The 19,789-nt window shown below is 37.0% G+C and overlaps 2 protein-coding genes across 2 annotated transcripts; both read left to right on the plus strand.

The window, feature by feature from the left end:
• The first annotated feature begins 509 nt into the window (after window positions 1-509).
• Window positions 510-12,648, plus strand: LOC139431314 (uncharacterized). The gene is made up of 3 exons (XM_071198962.1): window positions 510-633; window positions 9,159-9,878; window positions 10,901-12,648. Exons 1-3 carry the CDS (start codon window positions 510-512, stop codon window positions 12,646-12,648), a joined length of 2,592 nt encoding a protein of 863 aa, XP_071055063.1.
• Window positions 12,649-18,432: 5,784 nt separating this feature from the next.
• Window positions 18,433-19,230, plus strand: LOC139431315 (piggyBac transposable element-derived protein 4-like). The gene has a single exon (XM_071198963.1). It carries the CDS (start codon window positions 18,433-18,435, stop codon window positions 19,228-19,230), a length of 798 nt encoding a protein of 265 aa, XP_071055064.1.
• Window positions 19,231-19,789: the final 559 nt, after the last annotated feature.

The following is a 19,789-nucleotide window of genomic DNA, read 5'->3' on the forward strand; positions in this document are numbered from 1 at the left end:
AGTAAAGTTATTTATAAACCTTCAAAACAGACAAATGCAAATATGTAAAAATATACAGGATTTACGTAAAATTTTTATATACGGCACCAGCGCTCCGAACGGCTTGGCCCATTACTAATATTAAATAGCGGCTAATGTGATAAATCTTAACCTTCCGGCGGGCGCGCTTGTGTACAAAGTACACACAATTGTGTTTAAGGGATAGAATGACGTAATTTCCGGAGAAATAAACCTTTCTTTAGCAGGTATTCCTTTAGAGTTAATTTGTCTTTTGAAGGCTACGGTTGAAATTTTTTTGAGAGGCTTAGAAATTACAAAAAAAAATAAATTAGTGAGATTAAGTGAGTTTGTGTACAAAATACACGTACGCGCCTGTTCGTGTTATTGTTAATTAATTAAAGTAGGTTAATATTTTGAAATCTTTCTTTTTAAAACACGAAATTAACGCTGAAAACTTAGGATTTATTTAGTTAATTTTTACCTGAATGATCTCTTTGTTTTTATTCAGAATGTCAGGAAATGATAATTTGAGAGATGGCTTGTTAGACTTTTTGGAAGAGGAACCTAAGGAAAGTATCGACGATAGCGATATATCCGATGAAGAAGAAGAAATTGTGCAAAGTGAACATGATAGTGACTCAGAGCATTAGTCTCTTATGTCCCAAGAAAAAACAAAGTCGTTACATTATTATCAACGATGCACGACTTACCGGAAGTTGACGAAGAATCTCATAAACCCGAAATAATTTTAAGTTATAATCAAACAAAAGGAGCAGTAGATACCGTTGATAAGATGTGCGCTGCCTACTCTATTTCGAGGGTCACTAGACGATGGCCATTAGCCCTGTTTTTTACGCTACTAAATATAGCGGGAATAAACTCGCAAATATTGTATTTGATAAAACATTCTACGGGAAATCAGTGTCGTCGAAGAATTTTCTTAAGTAATTTAGCTTTTGCTTTAATGAAAGAGCAACTAATTATGAGAGCTCAAATAATTTCGCTGCCAAAGGATATTCGAGCGTTTTTGCAAATATCCTACATGGGCGCTGAGTGCGGGACGTCGGAAACACAACCAACTCAATCTAAAAAACGAGGGAAGTGTAAATTGTGTACAAATACAAATACTACACAAAAATGTTGTAAATGTAAGCAATTCATATGTAAAAAACACTCAAAAACTGTGATAACTTGCTCGACTTGTGAAATGCATTCAGACTCTGACTCATAATTGATTTATTAGTTGTTCATTATGTTATTATGTTATTGTAAACACATAAAATATAACAATAAAGGGTCGGGTATTCTCTGTATTGTTTTTTTTTGTGAATTAACATGTAAATTTCCCCCAAAAGAAGAAATTTTCCTATGTGTACATTGTACACTACGCGCCTGCTCGTGTAATAAAAATAGGCGCGCCTGCCGGAAGGTTAAGGGCAACTTATATTTAAAAATTTATTATGAATCTGGAGATCATAATATAATAATATGAAATAAATAAAAAAAAGTATATCAAATGTACTTACCACGAATAAAATTTCGTAAATTTTTTTAAAGTTTCTAAAGTGCTCGTAATATACGGAAAATACCTTGCAAAATTCGAAAACTAAACTATCAAACACAAAGCCGCATCAAAACACTAACCAACTTGACAAACAACTTAGACAATAGTAGAAAAACGAATTGACGAAACGACTACTTAAATCCTAAAATATTTATTAATTTAAACTGCCAAGATAAAGTTGATATCTACATAATATAATGCAATATAACGCCATCTATCCCGTCGGCCCAATACTAAAAATGACGTCACTTTGTACGAACACGACGTTAATAAGTGCCAGGGGTATGCATATACATTACATTCAGATGGTACACTCGTGATCTTTTTAAATGAAAATTAAAGAAGGATGGCTAGCTCGAAGTCGAGGAAGGTCGGGTTGGTTTACTTTGAAACCCTGCGCAAGGCTAAGGGGCCGGAGTAATCACGACGGACAAAGCAGGTAGAGAAGGAGTAATTTAGAATTTGTCACTACGGGATTTTTAAATAGGTTTATTGTAATAGAAACCAGCTAAATATTCGATTAAATTATCGAAAATAGCATAATAAATTATTTAATGTATTATGTTTTATTAAAAAATGATTTTTGGAAAACAAATAAAAATTGTTTCTAATTTAAATCAATTTTATGATGATAACTATTAAAATATAAATACAGAAAAAATATTAAATGATAATATTATTACAGTAAAACTTAATTTAGATGATTTTCGAACAATTGATCCGATTGTATTGATTGTGCAGTTTCAATTATTTAATGTGTTTCAATTATTGTTTCTAATTTAAATCAATTTTATGATGATAATATATTAAGATATTAATACTGATTAATTATTAATATTATTACAGTGTGATTCAAAAATTCTTTTATCAAAAGTTAAAAAACGTAGAACGTTTTGTCACTAAAAGTTTTTTGTTTTTTTGCTCCGTTTTAATTTTTTCTATATTTCAACCAATTAAATTATCGTATCTCTACCAAATCTGAATGAAAACATACGGCTTCAAAACACACCACCTGAACATTATAAAGTATTAAGATTTGTTTAATAATAAATGTCAGTATTTATACAAACCAGTTAACTATTTTTTTATTTTATTTTATTTATATTTTGTCTTGCGCTCGTTCCCGGAAATAAGTAAAAATGCCGCCTTTGTGTCATTTTACAACCCTCGAAATAAAGAGACTATTTTTAAATTAATAATAATAAAGAGACCTTTTAATTGATTTAAATTAGGAACAATTTTTATTTGTTTTCCAAAAATCATTTTTTAATAAGACATAATACATCAAATAATTTATTATGCTATTTTCGATAATTTAATCGAATATTTAGCTGGTTTCTATTACAATAAACCTATTTAAAAATCCCGTAGTGACAAATTCTAAATTACTCCTTCTCTACCTGCTTTGGCCGTCGTGATTACTCCGGCCCCTTAGCCTTGCGCAGGGTTTCAAAGTAAACCAACCCGACCTTCCCCGACTTCGAGCTAGCCATCATTCTTTAATTTTCATTTAAAAAGATCACGAGTGTACATGTCATATTGGAGCACGCTGCAGGTAGAACACAAAATGTACCCAAAATGTGATTTGGTGACGTTATACGACGTTTTAAGCCATGTTTGAACTTTCTATCTCTTTTGGTTCCGTTAACTCTGTTGACCATATATGTGACATTCAGATGGTAAATGTCATATTGGAGACGTTGGAGATAACAAACAAAATGTCCCAAAACGTGATTTGATGACGTTATACGACGTTTTGAGCCATGTTTGAACTTTCTATATCTTTTGGTTCCGATAACTCTGTTGACCATATATGTGACATTCAGATGGTAAATGTCATATTGGAGACGTTGGAGATAAAAAACAAAATGTCCCAAAACGTGATTTGATGACGTTATACGACGTTTTGAGCCATGTTTGAACTTTCTATATCTTTTGGTTCCGATAACTCTGTCGATCGTATATGTGACATTCAGATGGTAAATGTCATATTGGAGCACGTTGGAGATAAAAAACAAAATGTGACCAAAACGTGATTTGGTGGCGTTATACGACGTTTTCAGCCAAGTTTGAACTTTCTACCTCTATTGTTTCCGATAACTCTTTTTACGCGCCGAAAACCTTCGGTGTGACAAAATTAAATGCTAAGGCTCGATAGCTCAGTCTTATAGATTGGGTCGTGGGGGTACGACCCAAAAAGAGTGAGAAAACAATATGTATAGATAGTAACAGGGCGCCACCAAGCTCTACCTTTTTCACTTCTAAAATAATAAAATCACTTCTAAAATCTAATACGTTGACTCCGTTAACTCTGTCGACCATATATGTGACATTCAGGTGACAAATGTCACATTGGAACACGTTAGAACTAAGAAATAAAATGTCCCCAACACGTGATTTGGTGGCGTTATACAACGTTTTGAGCCGTGTTTGAACTTTTTATCTCTTTTGGTTCCGATATCTCTGTCGACCATATATGTGACATTCAGATGGTAAATGTCATATTGGAACACGTTAGAGCTAAAAAACAAAATGTGCCCAAAACGTGATTAGGTGACGTTATACGACGTTTTGAGCCATGTTTGAACTTTCTATCTCTTTTGGTTCCGTTAACTCTGTCGACCATATTGTATGTGACATTCAGATGGTAAATGTCATATTGGAACACGTTAGAGCTAAAAAACAAAATGTGCCCAAAACGTGATTTGGTGACGTTATACGACGTTTTGAGCCCTGTTTAAACTTTCTATCTCTTTTAGTTTCGATATCTCTGTCGACCATATATGTGACATTCAGGTGTCAAATGTCATATTGGAACACGTTAGAACTAAGAAATAAAATGTCCCCAAAACGTGATTTGGTGGCGTTATACGACGTTTTGAGCCGTGTTTGAACTTTCTTTCTCTCTTGGTTCCGTTAACTCTGTCGATCATATATGTGACATTCAGATGATAAATGTCACATTGGGACACTTTAGAGCTAAAAAACAAAATGTGCCCAAAACGTGATTTGGTGACGTTATACGACATTTTGAGCCATGTTTGAACTTTCTATCTCTATTGTTTCCGATAACTCTTTTTACGCGCCGAAAACCTTCGGTGTGACAAAATTAGATGCTAAGGCTCGATAGCTCAGTTTTATAGATTGGGTCGTGGGGGAACGACCCAAAACGACTGAGAAAACAATATGTATAGATAGTAACAGGGCGCCACCAAGCTCTACCTTTTTCACTTCTAAAATAATAAAATCACTTAAAATCTAATACGTTGAACTTGGAAACGTACAAAATATTTAAACAGGTAATTGCAAAGTGCAATTGAAATTTGGAGAAAGTGGGGAGAACTATGTGGAGAACTACTGCAATAATACAAAAGAAATATGGTGATAATTCAATATAATACACTGTTGGAAATAATTCACGAGCACAGCCTGTATAATCTGAACGCGTGTATCTACCGGAATAAAATTTGGTATGGAAGTAGTAGTAAAGTAGTGTAACTTACTCTCACATGGAGAGCGGCACAACTCTGCTGGGAGGAGAAACATCAATAGCGAGAGTATCCTCCGTAAGCTTCGCGTACCATCGCTACACGTCGTGGCATGTAGTCTATAAGTCGCTGTATTGTAGCGAGCGGGATGGCCAACCATGCCACCTCAACTCGCCTCCATAGCTCCTCAACGTTAGCCGGGGAAGTCGGATAACGTTAAAGTCTCCGACCAGTCATGTCCCAAACATGTTCGATTGGATTCAGATCCGGAAAACGAGCTGGCCTAGGAAGCATTCGTATACGGTGCTCTTCCACAAAGGTCTGTACAATACGCCCGATGTGCATTCGGACGTTGTCGTGCATGTATAGCAGACCTGGGCGCCGCCGAACATAGGGAAGCACAACGGACCGTAGCATCTCATCTACGTATCGTTGACCCGTCATGGTTTGCACCATGTGTAATAGCACCCCATACCATAATGCTCGGTTGTCGGTGGATAGGGCGTTCTTGCACGCACTGCTCGAGTAGACGATCACCACGTCTCCGACGAACTAAAATTCGCACATCACCGGTGCTCAATTCGAATCTTGATTCGTCGGAAAACAAAATGTCCCTCTACTCGGTAACCCACTAATGCTTAGCGTCGACCCACTCGTGACGTATGCTGCGGTGCTCGGGTGTTACTGGAATCCGCTGTATTGCAAGACGCGCGCGCAGTCCACTATCTACCAAACGCCGCCGTACAGTTCGCGTAGTGAGTGCGCCTTCCCCCACCGGTGGCCAAACAGCTCCAAGTGGCCTTGAGGAGGCCGCACACGATGCTAAAGCGCTGAGCACAAGAGCGCGATCCTCGTGTGCAGGGGTCGCGCAGGGCCGTCCCGGCCGCGGCTGAAGGTACCTATGTCCTACCTCAGACCATTCTCGCCATGCCCGTTGCACTGCCGATAACGACCGCTCGAGACGACGCGCAATTTTACGGAACTATACACCCTCAATGTGCATACCCACAAACATTCCTCGCTCAAACTCTCTTAAGTAACGCGATCGCCCATCCGTTGCGCACAGAGTACGATAACAATGTGGTCCCTCACACCACACTAAAAACAACCGGTATTTTCCATCCACTTCGGTCTCCATAGCGACGGAATGTTCCACTTGGAAGGGCGACTCAGTCAACAATGCCGCGACGGAACAACTCGAAACTCGCTGAATAAACTCGTCTACAGTAAACCGTTGTGCTCCGTAAATATTATGGATTTATCTTCACGCGTTCAGATTATATTGGGTATGCTCGTGAATTATTTCCAACAGTGTATGTTTAATAAATGGTGAAATACATTTATAAATATTTTATTTACCCACCTTAATTTCGTCTTTCAACACTTCATTCAATGCTGCACATACTTCAGGTACTATTCTCGATATCAGAGAACTAGATATCTTAAGAAGATAATGAAGACTCTCGAAGCTGTCTCCAGAAGCCAAGAATCTTAATGTAATGGCAAGACGTATTTTTGCTGGAATAGCGTCCCTTAGTTGAGTATCTTGTTTGGATATAATGAGTTTCACTTTGTTCAATAAATACTCGAAGTCTGTTGACGACATCCTCGTAAATTTTCTAAATTCATCAGAAGGCTCTGCTAATAATTCAGCTAACTGACTTTCCATCGTGGCCCTGCAAGAATAAAATAGAGATAAAGTAGCCGTAACAGAGAAAATTACTTCAAGCCTTCAAGCTTTTAATGTATATACTTACAGTGTCCTATTTCGATCCATAGTGAGCATCCACCATCTCCGTTTACGCCATTTCCTTTTAATTTTTTTCGTATGATATATGTGCACGTAATTATAATAACTGATAGCGCATAGGGTTACAGCAGCCGTAACTTGTAACGCGTCCATCTTCTCGGTGTTCGCAAAGCGTACTGAATAAACGAGAGTGTACAGGGTCGCGCTCGTCCCTCGACCTCTCGCGCGAGAGCTCTCGACGAGACATCGCGAGAGCACTCGCGCGAGAGTGTACAGCCGCCATAAGGGGTTTGGCCTACTAGAATATAAGCACACCTTGTTTCGCACGAGCGTTCTTGTTTCCGAACGTCCTTCTCCCGGGCCCCTCAGAAAGTCTGTGACCGTGAGTCTACACTAGCGTTGCCAATCATACCATAATTATGAGAATTCCCGGTCGAGTACCTTGTACCATAATTACCGTCTATGGTAAGCTAAATGTACCATATTTTTTAAAGATTTAGAATAGAGATGTAAAAAAATTAATGAAATTTTAATATTTGCAAAATTTGTTAATTGCTTAATAAAAAAATATAATAAAAAATAGTTTATTAACATAAAGTTTATCATAATAATGGAATAATTTTTGAATTTTCCCATTGAAAAATGCTAAAAGTATCATATTGTATTTCCATTGGTTAAATTCAAACACATCGCACTCTCCATTTATATCCGTGATTACATTGGTTGGCCGGGTCGCTCTGTCGCTCACTTTGTCACTCTGCGGAGAGGATTTTAAAACATAGTAGAAGACGAATGCAACAGTTATCAAAATGTGAAAAGAAGTTACAAGTTGATATCTGTTTTCCTGACAGCATGAGCAACATCAAAAAAATTAATTCTTTGCCTAAAAAACCTGTCTTCCGTCAGTTAGAACGTTGTCATTTTTTGAGATATTTGTTTATCCCGTTAGCGACGCGTAATTGTTGTTCCAGGATAGGATAATGGATCAAAAAATGACAATCAATTAATCACTCCAATATTTCGATTCTATATTGAATTGTCTTCAGGGAGTGAAACTCACTACAAAAATATTAAGTCAAAATCTTTTCAAAACTATCAAAGTACAAAAGTAACTTAGGATTGTAACGAAACTGGCTAAAATATTAAATACAAAAGTATTATGTCTTAATTTTTCTTCGTACAAAAAACAAACCACGTTGTTACAAACCATAACGCTTAAACCCAACCAAGCGCACGAGCGTACTAAGATAAAAAGTGATACGGCAACTTTTCGTGAAGCGAAAAGCGCGCGAAAATTAATAACTAAGTTATGCAACCAAATATATCTTAAAACTATACAACCAATGATACATCTGAATTTTTAAATTTATTTTTACAAAAGTTAAAAATTAAAGAATAAATATTACTTAATGAATCTATATCCGTTGTGTAGTTCACGGTACCGGTGGTAATTGCTATGTGGAACATCTCTAAGAAAATTCTGTTGTGATAATTATTACTGACATCTAGAACTTTAACATTGTCAAAATCAAAAACATGACCATTGTCTAAACTGTGTTGTGCAAGAGCACATGATCTCTTATTACAACGTATATGACTTTTATGTTTACTGATTCTTTTTTTTAACCATTGAGACGTTTGACCCACATAGCAACCACCACAACCACCACATGAAATACTGTATATGATTCCAGATGTATAGTGTAAGGGTGTTGGATCCTTCAGGTTAGTAAAAACCGATTGAGATTTAAGTGAATAGTGTTCAACTCTTTTAGTATTTTCAAGATTACAATGATTTTTGAACATCTTTACCAATTTTTGAGTTAAACCAGGAATGTAAATTAATTTTTTATATACCGGAGAGACAGTAGCATTAGTAGTCTGATTAACAACATCACCATTTACCGCCATAACACCGAACAAAAGTTTATTAAGCAATTTAGGAGGATACAAGGCTTCTTTTCTAAGCCTTCCAATATTAAAGCTCATAACGCATCTACACCTTCCAACGGTTGTACATTGTGTGGTGCAGTTCATTATATAGCTTCGTGTCAGAATTATCTCTCGAAAACAGCTGCACAACGTGCCGAATTCGTCATAAACCGAGGACTCTGTTTCAATTGTTTGGAACCTCATACTTATCGAAGATGTCGAGTTGCAAAGAGATGTCGTATTTGCCGAAACCTCACCACACGACTCTTCACGAATCTCCACCAGTTATACGATCCATTCAAACAACGAACACACAATCAAACTCAGAAGCAACCCAATCATCTACACCACAAACATCAAACATGATAAGAACTCAACCTACAACATCGTCATATTATTAATTCACATCACATTCACACTACAGTTTTGCTAGCTACGGCATTAGTTCGAGTTTCATCTCCTCGGGGTGATACGATCATTGTTCGCGCTCTTATCGATCCGGGTTCGGAGATTTCCTTCATAAGCGAATCGTTGGTACAGCGTCTTAAACTTTCACGAAGATCAGCTAATGTTCCCATATCTGGAATTGGTTCACAACAAACTAGCATTTCGAATGGTGTTGTTTCAGTTCGGTTGTACTCTGTAATTGATTCATTGATATCGTTTACGGAGGAAGCGTTGATACTCCCAAAACTTACAGCATATCTACCCAAAGAACATTCGACACAATTGCCTGTAGAATTTAATGATATCCCATTAGCTGATCCAGAATTTACATCATTCAGAAAAATCGAATTAATTCTCGGTGTCGGTTTATATTCAAAAGTGTTGCAAGAAGGCGTGCGACGGAACGGTGACGGTACTTTAATTGCTCAAAAGACTCAGTTCGGGTGGATTCTTTCCGGTGTGATTTCTGATCAATCATCTTCTATTCGAAATGCTTACGGTTTTCAATGTTCGATTGACAGAGAATTTCTAGAGCTTATTCAGTGTTTTTGGAAACAGGAGGAGGATACTATGAATACTCCTTGCATTTCAAATGATGAGCGCGACTGCGAGAGTCACTTTATTCGAACTCATTCGCGGGATCAAACTGGACGTTTTTTAGTGCGCTTACCATTCCGGAAGTCAACTACCGAACTGGGTAATTCGTTCAATGTTGCAAAAAAAGCCTTTAATCGTAGCGAAATTAGATTTGCTCGCGACGAAAACATTAGAACGCAATATAGCCAATTCATGCGCGAATATCTTGAGACATTGAGAAAATGTATCGCCAGATTCTCGTACATGAAAACGATCAACCTTTTCAACGCATAATTTGGCGCGAAAATCCAACAGATGACTTAAAAAGTTACGAACTAACTACCGTAACTTACGGGCTTTCTTGTGCGCCATACATGGCGATAGGTTGTATACGGCAATTGTGTATCGAAAAACCAGATAGTCAGCCTCGTGGTGCAGACGCACTTCAAAACGATACGTACGTCGACGATATACTGTCCGGTGCTAATGATCTCAATCAAGTCCAAGAACTAATCTTCGAACTTAATAATGTTTTAACTTCCAGATGTTTTAAGGCAAGAAAATGGATATCCAATTTGCCTGAAGCACTCTGTTCTTTGCATTCAGATCTTCTCGCTATGAATTCGTGTTTCGTTTAAATATTGATTACGCGGATAGCAAAATCACCAAGCGGTCAGTTTTGTCGTTTATTGTTAAATTGTTTAATCCGCTCGGGTGGCTTTCCCCTTTCATTGTTACGGTAAAAATTTTAATGCAACACCTCTGGACGCGAAATCTAGATTGGGATGATCTTTTGACTGACGATTTAGCGGAAAATTGGAAATCCTTTATCAATAGTTTTCGCGAGACACCGGTAATTCGAGTGCCTCGTTGGTTGGGTGTTGATGGCGGGAGTGAGTCGGTCGAAGTACACGGTTTTGCGGACGCGTCCGTTAGTGCGTTTGGTGCGGTTGTTTATTTGCGAGTCCTTAATCGCGAGCGAGTGCGAGTTACTCTTCTTCTCTCAAAAACTAAAGTGGCTCCACTAAAAAGTATTACAATTCCGCGTCTAGAATTGTGCGCCGCGGTACCACTTGTTCGGTTAGTCAAAAAAGTTCTGACTGTTTTGGCTCTCCACCATTTGCCGGTTCATTTTTTTTACAGATTCGACTATTGCCCTGTCGTGGATTTGTAGCCATCCTTCTAAATGGAAGGATTTTGTTCGAAATAGAGTGGTTCAGATTCAGGACCTGGCTCAAGCGACATGGCATCATGTTCCCGGTCACGACAATCCAGCTGACTTCGCTTCAAGAGGGATGAACATGCAGCTACTTCAACGGGAAACGACTTGGTGGTCTGGACCGTCCTGGTTATCGGCTCATCTTTCACAATGGCCTCTTCTTCGTCCATCACAATCAACTGATGTGAATCGTGAGCTGCGTTTGAAGCCAACTTCACACGCAACAACTCAGTCCGGCAATGATTGGGACTTAAAATATAAGTTTTCTTCTTTAAAGAAACTTTTAAGAGTTACTGCCTGGTGCAGACGAATTTTTAACAGATCTAAATTAGACATTCTATCACCCAGTGAGATCAAAAACGCATTAATGTTTTGGGTGCGCGAGTGCCAGCTTAGCGCGTTCGGAAATGAACTTACCACAATTAAAGAAGGACGTTCTCTTCACCGATCAAGCCCGTTATTTCGTTTAGTACCTTTTATAGATGGTGATGGATTTCTACGAGTGACAGGTCGTCTTCGTTTCTCCAACTTGGACTTTGACGAAAAGCATCCTATCATTCTTCCTTGTGATTCAAGACTTACCACCCTCATCATCGATAGTCATCATCGATTGACGTTGCATGGAGGCACTCAACTGACATTGTCTTCCTTGCGACGTCAATTTTGGATCATTGGCGGTCGTGTGCCAGTTCGAAAGTTCATCCATCAGTGCATGATCTGCGCCCAACAACGAGCGGAAACTACACGCCAATTAATGGGTCAGCTTCCTTCTCCGAGAATAACGCCATCCAGACCCTTCTTGCACACTGGAGTAGACTATGCAGGGCCTTTCTTTCTCCGCACAATCCGTGGACGTTCCGTAAGTTCCGCTATTCACCTCGAGGTTGCTACTGACTATTCAACTTCCGGATTTATTGCTGCCTACAAGCGTTTTACTGGTCGTCGTGGGATATGCAACTGCTTGTACAGTGATTGCGGTAGTAATTTGGTTGGAGCGGACAGTGAATTAAGATCTTTATTCTCAGCTGCATCTGGAGAGTTTAGAAGAATGGCCAATTTGCTGATTGGTGATGGTACAAGTTGGAAATTCAACCCTCCAGTGTCTCCCCATTTTGGTGGCAAGTGGGAGGCTGGCATTAAATCAGTAAAGACTCACCTTCGGAAAGTAGTTGGATCATCGTTACTCACTTACGAGGAGTTTAGCACAGTTCTAATTCAAATTGAGGCGGTTTTAAATTCACGTCCTCTGAGTGCAATGTCTGATGACCCAAATAGCTACGAAGTTCTAACACCAGCTCATTTTCTGATCGGAGAAGCATTAACAGTTGTTCCGGAGCCTTCAATTTTAACAGAAAATATTAATCGACTAAACCGGTGGCAACTGCTTCGCCGCGTGGTTGAGGACTTTTGGACAAAATGGCAAAAATTTTACTTACAATCTGTAAATGTAAGGACTAAATGGTTTGATGAACAAAATATACCTATCGTGGGACAATTGGTGTTAGTAAAGGATGAACGACTACCTCCATCTAAATGGATGCTTGCAAGAATTGTTGAACTTCATCCTGGGGTTGATGGTCACGTTCGAGTGGCAACAATAAAAACTCCAACTACTACCCTGATTCGTCCTATAATTAAACTAAGTGTACTACCAGTTGATAATTCATTATAAAAAAAAATTGTCATTTTGTATTTGTTTCAAGTTTATTTCCAATTTATTTGTTTCATTACAGTTTAGTATGTATTTTCTTTAACTTGAAGATAGTTTTCAATTTCATTCATTATTTAACGTAAACAAAACTAATTTTCTTTTGAAGTTATGTTCTGTTCGGTTCAATTCATTTCAAGTCTGTGTAGGTAGACAGTAAACAGATTTCCTTCTATACCCGCTATTCGTTTTCTATAATTTTTGTTTTATAAGTTGCCGACCGTTCGGCAAGGCGGGCGGAATGTTTAAAGTTTCAATTCAAATAAATTTTATTTCTTTTAGTGACATTTATTGATGTATATAGTTAGATTTAAGTTGTGTACATAGTAATATTAAGTAATAATGTTTCTTTCCTTTTGAGGTTCATCGAGCGATTTATTTTTAGACCTCCGAAACTTGTTTTCAAAAATACACATTCTTCTTCGAGAATACAGAGAGTTCAGTTCAAGTTTTGTGTTTCATTTCGACTCTTTCATTAAGTTCTTTAATTCAAGAAAAAATATAGCAAAAGTGTTTATTGCAAGCTTTCATTATTTCGAGGACACTAAGTAAGACTTTTACTCATATCTTTAGTAAAGTTTCGGTTTTCGTTCGTTCAGTTTTCGGTTTCTAAATGAACAGTGTCCGAAGATGACTCCAAGTCAAAACACTTGTAACACATAAAATTTAATAAATTCATATGATTCATCTTTTAAGGCCAAAAATCTGGTTTTTTGATTTCCTTTTCTTCTAATTATTAAAGTATTCATTAACATATAAATTCAGCCAAAATCATTTAGAATTATTTTTTAGCGCTATCCGCTCAAAAGGTGGACATAATAATAATCCGTCGGCACAATTTGAGAGTGCTTATAAAATATTATTAATCGCGGATCGTTGAGAATTTAAAGAGACTAGGTAAAGCAAAATTGACGCGGGGTGTGATTCAGAGATATAGGAACAATCAATTAGTCATTATCGCGATCCTTGTATGTATGGACGAACCAGCCGATTTTTTAACAAATCGTGTTCATACACTCGAGGCTATCGAAAAGCATCCTCAAGATAAGAAGGTTCTTGCGAATTCGAATCCATTTAAAAATCTTAATGTGAAAGCCCACAATGTTTCTTCAGCATCAAGGTGTTTAAATGACTTAGAAAAAATGTATCGGCAGATTTTGATCCACGAACATGATCAGCGACAAACTATTTCAACAAATAATTTGGCGGGAAAATTCAGATAATGACTTGCAAAGTTTCGCGCTTACAACAGCGTGTTATGGAAAAATATCTTTATAAATTCTATAAATTAAACCATATGCAATCTTACGCCAAAGAATAGATATTGTTGACGACAGCAATTCGGCCGTCGACGTAGGTAATAGGAATAAGTAGATAGAATAGTGTGGGAAGTGTTAGCAAACTCGCGACCGGAGTAATTGTATTAAAAAGGGGAATAAAATATGTTTTAAAATTAACACTTTGTGTTTAAATTAAACTCTAATAACCTAAGCAGACTCAAAAATAAATCTATGAAATAAAGACATTACAAGTGACATACGGATTATCATGTGCGCCCTATCTCGCCATTCGGTGTTTACATGTTCTTGTCCAAGAGCATCGTAAAACTCTACCGGTAGGATGTTCTGTCCTCCTCAAAGACACTTACGTTGATGACGTTATCTCTGGTTCAGATACTATCGATGAAGTGCAAGAGCTTATCTTTCAGCTTAATCGCGTTTTGATGGCGGGCGGTTTTACCGCAAGAAAATGGGTCTCAAACAACCCTGACGCACATTTCCATCTATCGTCTGATTTACTTTCGAAATCCGGGATTTTTAATGTTGAGAATGACGATTCCGACGAGTTTATCTTTCATTTCGAACATTTGGAAAACGATTTTCCAATTACTACCAAACGCGTTCTATCTTTTATTGCAAAGATGTTCGATCCTCTCGGTTGGCTTTCGCCAGTTATCGTAATTGCAAAAATCATTATGCAGGAAATTTGGACGCGAAATGTCGGTTGGGATGATTCTTTACCTCTTGATCTACAACATCAATGGAATAAGTTTCTTAATCATTTTAATAACCTTCTTACAATACGTGTACCACGGTATCTCTAGTTCGTGTGTATCGGTCGAGCTATACAGTTTCGCTGATGCATCATTTAATGCGTTTGGTGCAGATATATACGTTCACGTGCTACGAGGTGATGAAGTGCGCGTTTCTGGTTTCTGTGCTCATTTCAAAATCTAATGTTGCGCCCCTAAAAAGGGTCACAATACCGCCACTCGAATTGTGTCACCCGATACATCTCTGGAGCGATTCCACCGTGGCCCTATCCTGGATATGTAGTCATTCATCACGATGGAAGGACTTCGTAAGAAATCGAGTTATTGAGATTCAGGAGTTGCATCCGGTTCAATGGCGGTACGTGCCAACCAAGGACAACTCGGCGGAATTCGTATCTCGCGGCGATTCGGCTGGAAAAGTCCAAGGGTCCGGAATGGTTGCAGCTTCCTTCTTCCCAGTGGCCATCGCTTCGCCCAGTTCCCGATGATAACGCTAATGTGGAGGGACGCCCGCTACCTACTTCAAATCTTCCGCAACCGGATAGGATTTAAACGAAAGATTTTCCTCTCTCAATAGACTGCTCCGCGTTGCCGCATGGTACATTCATATTTTCAAAAGAACTAAATTATCTTTGGTTTCAGACATTCTATTGCCGGACGAAATCAATAACGCGTTGATATTCTGGATGCGGGAGTGCCAGCAGCTTTCTGATTCTATAAATTAAACCATATGAAATCTTATGCCAAAGAAAGAAAATATCATATATTTTTGACGATAGCAATTCGGCCGTCGACGTAGGTTATAGGAATAAGTAGATAGAATAGAATTAGGAGTGTTAAGCAAACTCTCATCGGGCAAACTCGCGACAGGAGTAATTATAGTAAAAGGGAAATAGAATATGTTTTAAAATTACCACTTTGTGTTTAAATCAAACTCTGATAAACCCAAGCAGACTCAAAATAAATGTGTAAAGTAAGGACATTACATGGCGATCCTGCCAGCCCTGGACATTAAAAATTAGTGATATTATGTGTAAAAAAGATAATAAAAAGTGTTGAAAATGTCATATACGGGTGAAGATTATACACTGAGATCAGAAGAAATAGTCCAACAATTAATCGTAGTGATTTGGATAGCTGCAAGAACATTGAGGGTTACTGTCCTCGTCAAATTAACATTAATTTGCGTTTTCTGTAAAAAATACACAAATTAAAACGGAAAAATGGGTTCAACCAACACTAAGGAGGAGGCTATCATTTCCCAAGCTGGAAACAGTGGAGGAACAACGGTGGAAAATGGAAAAAAATACGACATTTTAGAAGTCTGTGCTGTCGTTATTGGTATCTTCATTATAATCGGTATGATACGTTGTTTTGATAACTATTGTAAAAGATGTTTAATTAAGAAAATACGATAAGAAGTAACAATAAGTCATGAAAATAGATTAGATCAGATAGAATCAAGTGTATAGATGATAGGGTAAATACAGGTATGATAGATAGATTTAGTGAGTTAGCTGAAAAGTTAGAGAAGTTTGCAACAAATGTTGGAAAGGATAATAAAGAACAGCGAGCAAATTTAGATTTAATTTTAAGAAAGCTTAGGACACTAGATCAATTAGAAGCAGAATTAGGAGAATTAGAAACAAGTTATACGTTAGAAATACGTAATTTAGAGGATAAAGTTCAGAAGGTTATAGATGAATATAAAATTAAGATTAGAAATACGGCTCTATTGTACCAGGTTAGTATTGATTGATAGGAAAAATCAATTAGTTACATTTGTTGAAGTAATAAATATAAACATGGCTGACAAATTTGATCTTAAAATTGCGTCATCATTACTGCCAGTAATGGATGGCAAGGAGGACACAACTAAACATTTGATTGATGCTACTGAATTTTATTCTCTACGAACCAAGTAAAACTCAATTGATTTTATATGTCATCAAAACCCGTTTATCCCAGAACGCAAAAATTAAATTAAATGAAAGTTATAACACGGTAGCAGACCTACTAAAGGACATAAAAACTCATTTGTTAAGTTAACAATCGGCCTCAACAGTTTCTCTAAAATTGCACCAAGCGCGTCAACACTCAAAATCACTGAACGACTTTGGTTCAGAAATTGAAAACCGTATGAACAATTTAACTATTGCGCAAGCGAAAGGTAACAGAGAAAACACAAATGTGTTATCAGTCGACAATGAAACGTTGGCAATAAACGCGTTTTGTAACGGCTTAAAAAATAATGATTTAAGAACAATTGTCAAAGCTAGAAACTGTGCATAGTTGACCTTCCGTTAGGCGCATAGGTGCCTAGAAGATTCCCGGTTTATTTACCATTAAATATTTTTTTAACAAATAATGCTGCTATATTGAGCTATGGCGTATTCATCGAAACAAGTTTATTTATGACTGTGCTATTGTTATAAAAGTAGAGCGGTGTAAAAAATATGCCGGGTAGATTTGACGCGCTCACTATATCATATATTATACACACGTAGACCAGGTCGAGACGTTACCAGGTCCATGTAAGAAACCCCATATTGGTATAATTATTGATTTTTCTCACACGTATTCTATGATACGATTTCATTGTTTTCGACTGTAAAGTTGAATTTGTGCGTTTTGTTCATTTTTTCCGTCTTGAATGTTGTCGAGTCGTTTAGAATAAAGTGTTTGAACTCTATTTTGTGCAATATGAATAAAAAAAGGTTTTATGATTTATCGAAGCAGGAAGATATTGATGAAATTCATCGTCTACTTGATGACGAAAATGAATTTCTAACTGAGGTAGAAGAAATTATTGATGAAACCGATGACTCAGATTCCGACGATCACGTCGAATGTAGAGAAAATTCCGATACCGACCATGATGTTAGTGATAATGAAGGTATTGAAGACTCCGAAGAAAATTATTTTCTTGGTATGTTCAAAATTGTTATAAATACTTTGTTAGCATTGTTGAAATTTTATTATAGGGAACACAGTGGAATAAAAAACCACCTCGTTTGACAAAAAAACGTCCTCATAATATTGTGCTCAGGTTACTGGGTGTTGTCGGACAAAGTGCTAAAACTGCAAAATCAGAGGAAGATTGTAGGAGATTATTTTTTACTGATTCTATTTTGGAATTATTAGTGAAGCACACAAATCAGTACATGGAACATTTACGGGATCGTTTTGAAAGAGATTGCCGACCAACAAATATAATAGAAATAAAAGCATTTTTAGGCTTATTGTATTTGATGGGCACACTTCGAGGAGCATATCAACGACTTAGTGATTTTTGGGGGAGTGACGGTTTAGGCATTGAAATTTTTAGAATGGTTATGTCTGAAAAGCGTTTTAGGTTTCTCATTAGATGTCTAAGATTCGATGACAGAAACACCAGAGAAAAACAACGTAAAATTAATAAATTGGCGGCTGTTCGAGAACTTTTCAATATTTTTATAAATAATTGCAAGATCCATTACCATCTGGGTGAAAATGTTACAGTTGATGAAATGTTGCCCGGCTTTCGAGGAAGATGCGCCTTCAAACAATATATTCCATCGAAGCCTAATAAATACGGGATAAAATTGTTTTGCTTGGCAGATGCCAAATTATTTTATACACCAAATATGGAAATCTACTGTGGGAAACAGCCAGAAGGACCATTCATGGAATCCAATTGAGCAGATGCAGTTGTTATGAGACTGGCCAAACCTATTTATAAAAGTGGAAGAAATGTAACTGCGGACAATCGGTTTACCAGCCTAAAATTGGTACGAGATCTGGAAAAAGAGAAATTGTCTTATGTCGGCACAATTCGCCAAAACAGAAGAGAGCTGCCACAAGATTTTATATCACCTAAAAATATGGTTTGCTTTAACAGTATCTTTGGTTATACTAAAAATGAAACCCTTGTTTCGTATTGCCCAAAAAAAGGAAAAACTGTGACACTTTTATCTAGCCTGCATGTGGGTTCCAACGAGTTATTCAATGAGCTTGTAAAAAAGCCAGAAGTAATTTTATTTTATAACGATACCAAATCAAGAGTAGATGTAGTGGATAAACTTTGTGGTACGTACCACGTTGGACGAACAACAAGAAGATGGCCAATGGTTATTTTTTACCATTTGATGAACACAGCTGGTATCAACGCAAGAGTAATACTTTTAGGAAATAATAAAATATTCTACCAAAGACGAGACTTTCTAAAAAAATTGTCTCTAAAATTAGGAGAAGAGCAACTAAAATGTAGAGCTCAAATTATAAATCTGCCTAAAGAATTGAAAATATTATTAAAAAGATATAAGCCAGTTTTGGAAGAACAACCTAGTGAAACTCGAAAAAGACTACGCTGCGAACGATGTTACGAGCAACAGAAGAAAAAATCGTTGAGAGTTCATAGATGTGAATTATGCGGTACTAGTTTATGTCTTAGAATTCATGCTAAATTTATATGTGAAAAGTGTCTTCAAAGTCATAAGAGTGATACAGATTAACTTCTTTGTTTAAAAATTAACAATAAATAAATTGCAAATTGCTTTTAGTAATTTATTACCACTTCAAAACACGTACATTTCGAAGCTGATGCACATTTTATATTACTTGTGTCTTATTTCTTTTATTTATGCCGGTAATGTACGTAATATCGCTTATATAATGTTGAAGAAGGAATATGGCTTCATTTGCTACAGACTTTGGATAATAAAATTGAAAAAATACGTTAAAAAGGCCAAGGAATCTGCCTGATTCGGTGCGCCTACCTGCGTCACAGATAATCATGCGCCTAACGGAAGGTTAAAGGAAGCTATAACCCTTGATGAAAGTAGGAATAGTTTAGGGCAAGACCCCCACATTTTTCATTTTAGAGGTAGTTAGAGAGAAAATAATAATAATAATAATAATAATGTTTATTAATCGGATAAGATATAATATACAGTGCTAGCGTAAAGTAACCCCCCCCTGTTTAACTTCCGAACAAATTGAGATATCACTATGAACAAAAAAACGTCAGTTTCTATATTTTATCAGCACAAATATTTTCTTATGGAAAATTTT

This window comes from Onthophagus taurus, chromosome 8 (genome assembly GCF_036711975.1).
Source record: "Onthophagus taurus isolate NC chromosome 8, IU_Otau_3.0, whole genome shotgun sequence".
NCBI classification, from domain to species: Eukaryota; Metazoa; Arthropoda; class Insecta; order Coleoptera; family Scarabaeidae; genus Onthophagus; species Onthophagus taurus.